Here is an 11,808-nt window from a genome sequence, read left to right on the forward strand (position 1 = left end):
CACAAACTAGTGAAAGACAATATTAACAAGTGGACAAAGACAAGCTCCTGGTTGTTAATGTTGATGATGCCTCACATGCATATGACGTTGTGGCTAAAAGTAACCGGTGCACCAATCAAACCAAAACTTTGATACCCATGTTAAAACCTGTCAATACAAGGGATTTGGACAATAGCAACACTAATTAGCGATTTTTTTTTGTCAGTGTTACTATTAGTGCTGCTATTATCATCATTATTGTTGTTGATGCTAATGATGCCTTGCATGCATGTGACAAGGAAGTTGTGGCTAAAAATATAATGTGCACTAATCAAACCAAAACTTTGATACCAATGTTAAAACCTCTTAGTACAAAGGATTTGAACAATAGTGGCACTACTTAGTGATGTTTTTTTGTTGATGCCACTAGTAGCGCAGCTATTAGTATTGCTGTTGTTGTCATTAAAAGTGTTGTAGCATTGCTATAATAGTGGGAGAAAAACATCAAAATAGTTGCATCATCTTTGCCATGAATTTTTAAAGAGAGAGAGAGAGAGAGAGAGAGAGAGAGAGAGAGAGAGAGAAGGGGAGATGGATGGAGGAGAAAGAGAGAGCAAGATAGAGAAGGAGAGGGAAAGAGAGAGAGAGAGAGAGAAAGAGAGAGAGGGATATGGAGATAGGGAAAGTGGGAGAGGGACAAAGAGAGAGGGGGGAGCAAGAGATAAAAAGGGAGACGGAGAGAGAAAATTGGGAGTTTTGAAAAATATAGAGGGGGAGAGGGAAAATGAAAGAGAGATGGAGGGGAGATAGAGAGGGAAAGAAGGGAGGGAGAGTGAGTTAAAGAGAGAGAGATGGAAATGGAGAGAAGTAGAAAAAATGGTGCAGATAGGAGAAGTTAGAGGGAGGGAGATAGAGAAAAAACTTAAAAAAGCAAGAAGAATATAAAAATTAAATTTGAATAAAGATGAAAAAATATTACTTTCAATTAAAAAGACAAGTAACTCATTGAAAGTATTCATTTGTTTAAACGTTTATTTTTAATATAGGAGATTAAAAAAAGTTATGTAGATTTTCATGCATATTTTTAATATATGAGAGAGAAAGAGAAGTGGAGAAAGGGAGAGAAAAGATACAAAAAGTAAAAGAGAGGGAGAGAGAAAATAGAGAAGGAGAGAGAAAAATAGAGTGTGTATGTGTGTATAAGAGAGAGAATAGAATGGGAAACAAGAGAGGGAAGCAGTGAAAAAAAGAGACTCATTGAGAGACGCGTCCTATTAAACCCTTGAAAATTGAAAAGTGTGACTCTCTACCTTCTGTGTAAGAATGGTAAACCCACATGATGTTGGGAAAAAGAGGAAAGGAATTTTCACTATCTTGGAAACATGGGTTCTCTCAATATGATGAATGGGAGAGAGTCTTCAACCACAAACTAGTGAAAAACAATATTAACAAGTGGACAAAGACAAGCTCTTGGTTGTTGATGCTGATGATGCCTCACATGCATGTGAGAAAGAAGTTGTGGCTAAAAGTAACCCATGCACCAATCAAACCAAAACTTTGATACCAATGTTAAAACTTCTCACTACAAGAGATTTGGACAATAACGGCACTAATTATAGTGATGTTTTTTTGTCGGTGTTGCTATTAATCATGCTATTACCATTGTTATTGTTGTTGATGTTGATGATGCCTCACATGCATGTGACGAAGAATTTGTGGCAAAAAATTATGCACTAATCAAACCAAAGCTTTGATACCAATGTTAAAACCTCTCACTACAAGGGATTTGGAAAATAGTGGCATTAATTAGTGCTTTTTTTTGTCTCTATCACTATTAGCACGTCTATTACTGCCACTATTGTTGTCATTAAAAGTGAGTTTATTAGCATTGCTATAATGATGACCCCTTATTGTGGGAAAAAAACTTCGAATATATATATATATATATATATATATATATATATATATATATAGAGAGAGAGAGAGAGAGAGAGAGAGGTTGAAGAAGAAGAAGAAAAGAGTGAGCGTGAGAGAAAGAGAGTGAGAGTGAGAGAAAGAAAGAGAGGGAGAGGAAGAGGAAGAGAAGAAGAGAGTGAAAGAGAGGGAGAGATTTAAGAGCGGGAGAGAGAAAATGAACAATTTGAAGCGTGCCCCCCCACACACACACACACAGAAGAGTGGGAGAGGGAGAGGGATAGAGAGATGGGGGGAGAGAGAGATAAAAAGGGAGATGGAAAGAGAGAAAATTAGGAGTTTTGAAAAATATAGAGGGGGAAAGGAGGGAGGGAGAGTGCGTTAAAGAGAGAGAGAGAGAGATGGAGATGAAGAGAGGTAGAGAAAATGGTGAAGATAGGAGAAGAGAGAGAGAGATGGGGATAGAGAAGAAAACTTAAAAAAGCAAGAAAAATATTTAAAAATTGAATAAAGATGATAAAATATTACTTTCAATTACAAATGCAAGAAGTAACTCATTGAAATTTCTCATTTGTTTAAAGATTTTTTTAAAATATAAGAGACAAAAAATTGTGTAGATTTTTGTGCATATTTTTAATATATGAGAGAGAAAGAGAAGTGGAGAAAGGGAGAGAGAGTGAAATATAGAAAAAGTAAAAAAGAGGGAGAGAGAAAATAGAGAGACAAGAGAATAGAAATGGAAACAAAAGAGGGAAAGGGAAAAAAAGAGGGACTCATTGAGAGATGGCTTCTATTAAACCCTTGAAAATTGAAAATTGTGAGTCTCTACCTTTTGTGTAACAATGGTAAACCCACATGATGGAGTTGGGAAAATGAGGGAAGGAAATTTCACTATCTTGGAAATAGGGGTTCTCTCAATATGATGAATGGGAGAGAGTCTTCAACCAGAAACTAGTGAAAAACAATATTAACAAGTGGACAAAGACAAGCTCCTAGTTGTTGATGCTGATGATGCCTCACATGCATGTGAGAAAGAAGTTGCGGCTAAAAGTAACCGGTGCACCAATCAAACCAAAACTTTGATATCAATATTAAAACTTCTCACTACAAGGGATTTGGACAATAGTGGCACTATTTAGTGATGTTTTTTTGTCGGTGTTGCTATTAATCCTACTATTACCATCGTTATGCATGTGAGGAAGAAGTTGTGGCTAGAAATATCCTCCACACAAATCAAACCAAAGCTTTGATACCAATATTAAAACTCTCACTACAAGGGATTCAGAAAATAGTTGCATTAATTAACAATGTTTTTTAAATTGATGTCATTATTAATGCAGCTATTAGTTTCCCTATTGTCGTCATTAAAAGTATTGCTATTAGCATTGCTATAATAATGACTCCTTACTGTGGAAGAAAAACATCAAAATAGTTGCAGCATCTTTGCCACGACTATTTTGAGAGAGAGAGAGAGAGAGAGAGAGAGAGAGAGAGAGAGAGAGAGAGAGAGATTTAAGAGGAGTAAGAGGAAGCATAAAAAGGAGGAGAAAAAGAACGCAAAGGAGAAGAAAAAGAATGCAAAGGAGAAGAAAAACACCATGAATGAGAGCTTCAAGGGTCCAGGTATGTATATCTTTGAGCCTCCAAGTAAGCTCTTTCTTTCTTCCCTTCAATGTTTCTTTCTCCATTGTGTTTGAGAGAGAGAGAATAAATTCACACACACACGCACGCACGCACGCACGTGCGCGTGCGCACACACACACACATTTGAGCCTCCAAGTAAGCTCTTTCTTTCTTCCCTTCAATGTTTCTTTCTCCATTGTGTTTGAGAGAGAGAGAGAGAGAGAGAGAGAGAGAGAGAGAGAGAGAGAGAGAGAGAGAGAGAGAGAGAGAGAGAGAGAGAGAGAGAGAGAGAGAGAGAGAGAGAGAGAGAGAGAGAGAGAGAGTTAGTTAGTTTGCACACACACACGCACACGCACGCGCATGCACACACACACACATGCACACGTGTGCACGCGCGCGCGCGCGCACACACACACACACACACACACATGGAGATAGGGAAAGTGGGAGAGGGAGAGGGACAGAGAGACAGAGGGGGGAGAGGGAGATGAAAAGGGAGACAGAGAGAGAAAATGGGGAGTTTTGAAAAATATAGAGGGGGAGAGGGAAAAGGAAAGAGAGAGAAGGGGAGTTGGAGAGGGAAAGGAGGGAGGGCGAGTGAGCTAAAGATAGAGAGATGGAGATGGGGAGAGGTAGAGAAAATGGTAAGAGGAGCTCCATTAGCTCCAATGACAAATGACTCAAAACCAGTTGCCCCTAGGTGTAACACCATTTCTTAGAGTGAAATCAGTCTCAAAGCTATGACCACTAGGGGAAACTTCTCCTTCCAGTGCTATGAGTTCAACTTTGAGTCAAAAGTTAGCTCTGAGAGCAATCTAGAAATCACATCACCACTTAAGACCAAGCTCAGCAAATGGGACCTCTTAATCCATTTGAGGTGCAAGAGACTCAAGGAAGAGATAAGGAAATAGTCCAAGTCCTCAGAAGCTAAACGACCACATGACTTATCCAAATGCTTCAATAAGTATAAGAAGGGAAATTGCATAGTGGTGTTAATAGGAGCCAAACAAGTAGGATAGGTTAGTGAACCCATTGAAGGACCCGCTAAAGTTAAGAAAGTCAACTTGGCAAGGGAAGGGGACAAGCCTTGACCCGTGTACATAGCCGATGACTTAACTGAGTAAGAGGAGGCCAATCTCATTAATCTCTTATGAGAGTATGTAGATGTATTCACTTGGTCCTTAGAAGAGTTGAAAGGAATGGATCTGAGTATTGTGATTCACAACATTCCTATGATCCCCAATACAACACCAGCCAAACAAAGGTCATATGTAATGAATCCAAAGTATACTCATGCTGTGAAGGAGGAAATAGACAAGTTATTGAATGCTGGATTCATTTATGAGATTGAGCACATGGACTGGGTATCACCCATAGTAATTGTCATGAAGAAGAATGGGAAGGTTCGAGTGTGCATGAATTACAAAAAGTTCAATGCAGTAACAAAGAGAGACAATTATCCATTATCGTACATCGAGCACATGCTTGAGAGTGACAAGGAAGGAAGCTTACAATTTCTTGAATGACTTCTTTAGCTATAACCAAGTGCAAGTGCACTCAGATGACAGACATAGAATGACATTTGGAATAGAATGGGATGTGTCTGCCTACATAGTCATGCCATTTGTGCCAACTAATGCACCTGTTACCTTCCAACATCTAATGCTTGCTATTTTCAAGGATATGCTTAGAAACTGGTTGAAAGTATTTGTTGATGATTTGACGTGACTGAGAGCCTCCTGATTATCTTTTATGTACTACATAATAAAAAAGGTGTTGGCAAGGAATCACTTTTGGGTTGCGCTTTTAAGAAATAGACTCACTACAATGTTGACTATAACTCTCAGTGCATCCACCTTGCCATAGGCAATGTTAAGATATCATGGCTTTCAACAAGGGTATCATGGCTTTGCCAAAGCCCACTGCACCATCGGTAGTTAAACCCAATTTCAACCCTAAGGAGGGGGATAGTGAGCCCACATAGACACCCAGTATCAACCCTAAGGATGGGGGTCATGAACCCACATAGACACCCAGTGGGAAATACTTGCAACACTTAGAAGCCCCAACCAAAGTTGCAATGCGAATCACCAAGTGGATTTCCAAACATAAATCACAGCCCACCATGGGCACATTCGCAAGATCTTGTAGCTCTTGTGTCCCATTCACCAGACCTAAAAGAAAAAGCTAGCATTATACGAATAGGCAAAGGACCAAACCACGATGGGTGCCAAAAGTCCTATTGCATGTCCAAGGCTTCTATGATGGCAATACCATGGTGTGGTTACTAAATCCATGAATGGCATACTCCATCGCAACCTCCCAACCAACCTACACGTACCTGTAAGTCAACATGAGGTAAAAACCAAAGCGAGAAAAAAGATGCTTAATCTATGAACACTCAATGGGTCTATCACCCAAAAGTCAAACCCACTACCGATGCCTTGCCCTAGTACCTCCATTGCACCATCCACTACATAAATAGAGAAGGATAACCACATGTCCCCTCTTGAACCACAAGCTTAATCACGGGTGACATATAACTAACACTCCAATGACCACCTCATAATGGAGACAACCATAACTAAGCAATCCAGGTGAGTCAAACCCCAACCACCCAAAGGACTGAAACCATCTTATCAATGCCAATCTATTCTTGAACTAGCATCTGATATAGCCATGAATGCATGAGATGACTTGGTGACATGTATCATATGATTAGACTCAACTTTCATGCTGTTTGCTAGAAGCTACAAATGCTTGGACCTAGGCATGCTTGACAAACAAATAGCAAATGACATACACTCTTTGCCTTGCTCTTGGGAGGAATTTGAATTCATATTCACAAAAAATCCCATGATTGTAGAGGAGTTGATTGCCACTAAAATCTCTCAAGAATAAGCCTTAAATCAAGAGTTAATCACATCCTTCAAGAAACATAGAGTTCCAATGTTACCCGATGAACTTGACGAGTTGAAAAAGGTAGCTAAATCTGAATACAATTTCCTAAAGAAATGGTATACTCTCTGCATCCAATGGGAACAAGAGAGTTGTTAAATCATGACCAATGCAGAGCAAAGACACACCATTAAGACTTCTGAATATGACCCCACTTAAGTGGTCCCAACTTCGTTTAGAGTGTTGGCCATGACACGAAGCAGACCATTAGAAGACAATGTCATGTTGAATCCATACTTAGATAGGATTCTAATAGAAGAAGAACTTCATGTTGCTAGCAGAATGAACTCAAGTGATCTCTTGATTGATATCTTGACCTATATCATACATGTGGGGATTTGCCCATAAGACATGGATGGCCATGTTACATTAGAGTATAACCAAAACCTCTATGATTGGCTCTTGAAACACTAGAGCATCTGAAGAGTGTACCAAATGCCCTTACCCCTTCATTCTCCAATCCTAGGAAGGATTCTCATCATTCCAATAGGGGAGGAAGGTGAAAGGTGAATATGAGTCGAAATATGATTGAGAAGGATATATTGAATTTTCATTTAGTAAATTTTTTTTCATGAATTTCTTTCATGGAATGTATGGATTGATTGATGTGAAAATTTTTCATTCCTTAGCTTATGCACTTCATTATTTGATAGTGTTCCCTTGTAATCACTTCACTTTTTAAGCAAAGAATTGTTCTTCAAAGAGAACTCATTGTGAGCTATTGTCTTATGATAGGAATCCAAATAGTAGGGTTCTCGTTTTTCGAGGAACAAAGGAATAAATATCACTTAACCATGAAGATGTAGGTTTTCAACTAATTACGATATTGGAGTGTACACAACCTAGAAGAACTTGTGGCAATTGAGGATACGGCCAAGAAGATTGCCGAGCAATGCAATCTAGCCAAGTATCTCGAGAAGGTTGGCTAGCAAATAGATCACATGACATGTGCACATAATTTCTCAAATCCTTTGATGCTAGGAAGAATAATGGTACAGTGAGAAAGTCAAACAAGGGGATGTAACCAAGAGTATGGAAGTTGTGCTTAGCCAAGAGTTGGTTGAGAAAGCTCTATAGTTAGTGGACAAGCTAAAAAAGAGGCCAAAGAGAGATGTGTATGGCATGCTAGGGATGAATAAACAACAAGTGTATATGAATAATGGAATCAACCTAGTAGACATCCTCGAGTCCACTATCAGATTGCAAGCTAAGATGGTGCATGCTCTCTTCTCAAGCTAGAGGTACAATGCACTCACGAACAGAATAGGGATACCACTACTCAAAAGTATTTTAGCCAAGGCATTGGATGAAGTAAATCTGAATTCTTATGTCTGAATGAAAATTCAAGAATTAGCTAAGATATTGGCATCAAATCCAAGAGCCACAGGCAGAGAATCCTCAACAGTGACATGAAGGTTGATTCATAAAGGAAAAAACTAGCATCCAAGCCATCAAATATAGGATTTGGAGGAGTGCTAACAACCTTAATACAAGAGGCATTGTGGGAAATGGACATAGAAGAAGAAGGGGAGGAAACATGAGAACAATTGCCAATCCATAAGCATCATTCACCCATTCCAGTGAGCCCTCTCATCTCTTTCTTTACAGGGAACCTTGGGGAAGAAGAAGCTAACAGAGTTCAATAGGAAGAAGCAAAGAAGAGGGATGCTAATCGCCAAACTCAACGATAAGCAACCTTAAGTGAGGCGAGTAGGGGGAGTAAGGCTCAACACCATCCAATCAGAGAGCGAGGTGAAGAATCATGCTAAGGATTCCCATCACGAAGACCAAAACCACTAATGAAGAATGTTGACAAACATGGAGCTTGAACACAATTTAGCTACGGAGGTTTGAACTCGTAAGCAAGAGACATGAAGACTGATGACTAGACACAGACTTTCACTCAAGTGAATTAGGTTCCAAGATAGATTAGCTTGGACTCATAAACACAATCTTGAGTGGATAGAGTTACAGACTCTAAGTACAAGGTACAATAGAATTTTAAAAAAAAGTGAACCAAGTACATGCTTTTATAGCTTTCCAGCTTCTCCACTATCCTCACTGTGCATATGGGATTCATGACATCTCTTCCTAGAGCATACATCATTTGTTACTTCTCAACACCCCCCTCAAATGATGAGTTCCTACACTTGCTGGCTTTTGCCTCCCCTACATGATAACATGGCCCGGGAGACTAGCTCATTAGGGGAGTTTTGAGGTCTCGAAAATGCCTTTTAGGATGTGGAGAGAGAGTGCTCTAGACCAATAAGAGCAAAGCCTCCGTAACGGAACTTCTAATTAAAAAAAAATAAAAAATCATTTTACAAAAATATATAAATATGATAATATTACGAATTTGTATTTTTATTATGTATTTTTAGTCTCTTATATTCGTGATTATGACATATTTTGCATTAATGGCATAGAGTCTCGGCTACTTTTATTTAATGATGTTTCTAGATTAATGATAATGACTGATGTAATCGAAATTCAAATTGGTGAAAAGCATGGCGCTCAGTTTTTTCCCTCCTTTCTTTTATTCCTCTATTGTTTTTCCCTCCGTTATGATAGCCTAGTCCTCTCTCTCTCTCTCTCTCTCTCTCTCTCTCTCTCTCTCTCTCTCTCTCTCTCTCTCTCTCTCTCTCTCTCTCTCTCTCTCTCTCTCTCTCTCTCTCTCTCTCTCTCTCTCTTTGTGTGTGTGTGTGTGTGTGTGTGTGTGCATGTATCGCTCTCTTCTACCATGGATACAGAAATTCGACCTTCAACAAGGCGTCCAAGCTCCCAAATCACATCCATATCAGTGTTTAACTCATTCCAAACTGATGGAAGATGGATTCCTACTATCATTAGCAAAGGTAGTTGGATCACCATGCAACAAGCAAAACGTGGAAAAAGGCAAAGACATGAGAGCTCGTTTATCTCTGCGTGGAAGGGCAGAATCCGAGATTTTAAGCTTGGAGCAAATAAGAATAGTATCAAAGAGGTACTAGTGCAACATGTGTTCATGCATAGAGAGCTGTGTTTGAAACCTGGATCTTCAAAGCTTCCAATGCATAGACCAAATTGTAAGAATTTGATTCTTAAAGTTTTTCCTTTCTTAAATATGGTTTAGGTTTTTCCATTATAATATTTGTTTGTCTTGTAGATGTCTATCCCTCTAATCTTGAGGAATGGCAACCAGTGGAATCTATTATTGATGTTATTGATGTTATACATGGTTCAATTGGAGAAGAAATGTATAGAGGTAGAAAGAAGACAGAGCTTGCAGAGAATGGAATATTCTTTTATGACCATTCTTATGTTATTCCTATGCGGTGTTGCCAATGGGGATCAATAAAACTCCTTCCTTTGCCAGATTTTTCAAGCTTTGAGTGGCCTTTGCCAAGTCCAGCTACTAGTGAGGGCTATAGATGTAAGATATTTTCTAAGATCCAGAAAGCACTAAAATCTAATATCTCAAGTAGGCTAAGCAAAGTTACTTTATTTATGCCTATTAATATATTTATTGATTTCTTCTCTAATATGGAGATAAGAATAACAAAAACCATGCTTTCAGTGAAGAGACTAACATATGATCATATCATACAATTTGTTGATGAAGGATGGGATACAAGGACATAAGGAAAAATTATATGTAAGATAGATCAAGACTCTATAGCTTGTAAATATATGATTGCTACTCAAAATTTTATCCTTAGCTTTTACTATAGTCGATGGCATTTTGTTGGTAGTAGTCTAGTTGCTTTAGACCAGAATCTTAATGACTTCAGCAAGGATCCTATTGTGGATCTTGATATTTGGTTCAACGAGGATATTATTGCAATCTTAAAGATCAGAAAATCATGTACGCTACATCAAGTGAGGATGGATTTACAAAATGAAGACATTGAACTACCATGCTCCTTTGTATTCCAACTTGACAAGAAACGAGTAAGTTTTCACATCATATTATATCTACTTAGATGTATATCAAGATCTCACTTTCTAACTAACAAACATTTGTAATTTATTTTTTGCAGATATCGAAAAGGAGAGAAAATAAAATACACTGCAATGACATTCAAGAAAAGATATCTTTACTATCAATATAAAATACATGTACAAATTTTGTAGCAGATGTCTATCTGCCATCTCTATGAGATATACAAGGGCTGAAGGGCAAATTTCTATATATGAAGGCCTACAAGGCGATATGGCAAAGCTATTTCTTTTTTGGAGAACTATCCTTTCTAGGAGTCCTTTTGCCTTGCTTTGATGTCTTGGGTATAGAAGGTGTTGAAGCTATGGATTTGCCTTCCGTGGTTATAGGCACCGCATCTCCTTCATGGTGCAAATCCCCACCAATCTCTGTTGTTGGTTGTATACAATTGACCATCATATACTTCAAGAGCTTTGCTCTGATGTACCAAATATGCTCAGATGTATAGCAATCCTTCGAAAACTGTCACACATTTATAGAAAAAAGAGTTTTAGTTCATTATTGTTCTTACAGTAGACTATATTTTTATCATCAATGGACTATTTGCAATTAATATCTATCTTAAAGTTTAGCATCTTTCATATTACCTTTACATGTTTATCATCATTAAGATAAACAAAGTTAACCATTCTTCTAGCATTTGCAATCACCCTCCAGCCACAAGAATGGCTATCATCCTGATGGGGACACTGCAACCACCAACACAAAGTAAAACTATAAAGAGGACGAATGGTAGTTCATAGAATAAACTCATGTTTCAATTATTTTAATGAATAACTTACCGCAACTTGTCTATATTGCATTGTTGCAAGCAAATCAGATGGCATAGGAGGTCTTTTCTCTAGCTCTTCAATTAATCTTTTGGCACCTCTGTATATAAAATATGTTGAAATTTAGAGTACTTACAAAAAAAAGAATTGAAATATCAAGGAGCCCTTGGATAATATAACTTACAATTTAGCATTTCCATGGCTTCCTTTCATAGAGTTGATTAAAAAGCATTGCTTATCCACAAGGTCTATTGCAATCAAGCTCCAATGAGAACTAAAAGCAATCATATCTCAACAAATTAGTAGGATAAAATCTCAAAAACTCTAATAGAATATTGAATCACTTACTTTTCATTATATGGAATTATAAGCAGCTCCAAAGTATGGAAGTCAATCAAATTGAGCCAGTGCTCAATAAAACTTGCATCAAGCTCATTCCTCATAAAGAATGAGACAGATGGATCAAAAATCTCAATTTTTGGTTGTATATCCAAAGGAAACTCATGCATTATACACCTAGAAAAGGCATAGAAATAGTGAGTATAAACAAGAAAAATCTTATTGCTAAAAAAATATCAAAAAGTA

At 37.9% G+C, this 11,808-nt stretch overlaps 1 protein-coding gene across 1 annotated transcript; it reads right to left on the reverse strand.

Annotated features, from left to right (window-relative positions):
- Window positions 1–10,579: 10,579 nt before the first annotated feature.
- On the reverse strand, window positions 10,580–11,317 carry LOC148011542 (uncharacterized). The gene is made up of 3 exons (XM_087669959.1): window positions 11,236–11,317; window positions 11,041–11,142; window positions 10,580–10,915 (listed from the first exon to the last, which is right to left on the reverse strand). Exons 1-3 carry the CDS (start codon window positions 11,278–11,280, stop codon window positions 10,676–10,678), a joined length of 387 nt encoding a protein of 128 aa, XP_087526085.1. The 5' UTR covers window positions 11,281–11,317; the 3' UTR covers window positions 10,580–10,675.
- Between the last annotated feature and the right edge of the window lie 491 nt (window positions 11,318–11,808).

Source organism: Lygodium microphyllum, chromosome 28 (genome assembly GCF_053477565.2).
Source record: "Lygodium microphyllum isolate KBCC chromosome 28, Lygodium_microphyllum_v1.1.10, whole genome shotgun sequence".
Lineage (NCBI taxonomy): Eukaryota > Viridiplantae > Streptophyta > Polypodiopsida > Schizaeales > Lygodiaceae > Lygodium > Lygodium microphyllum.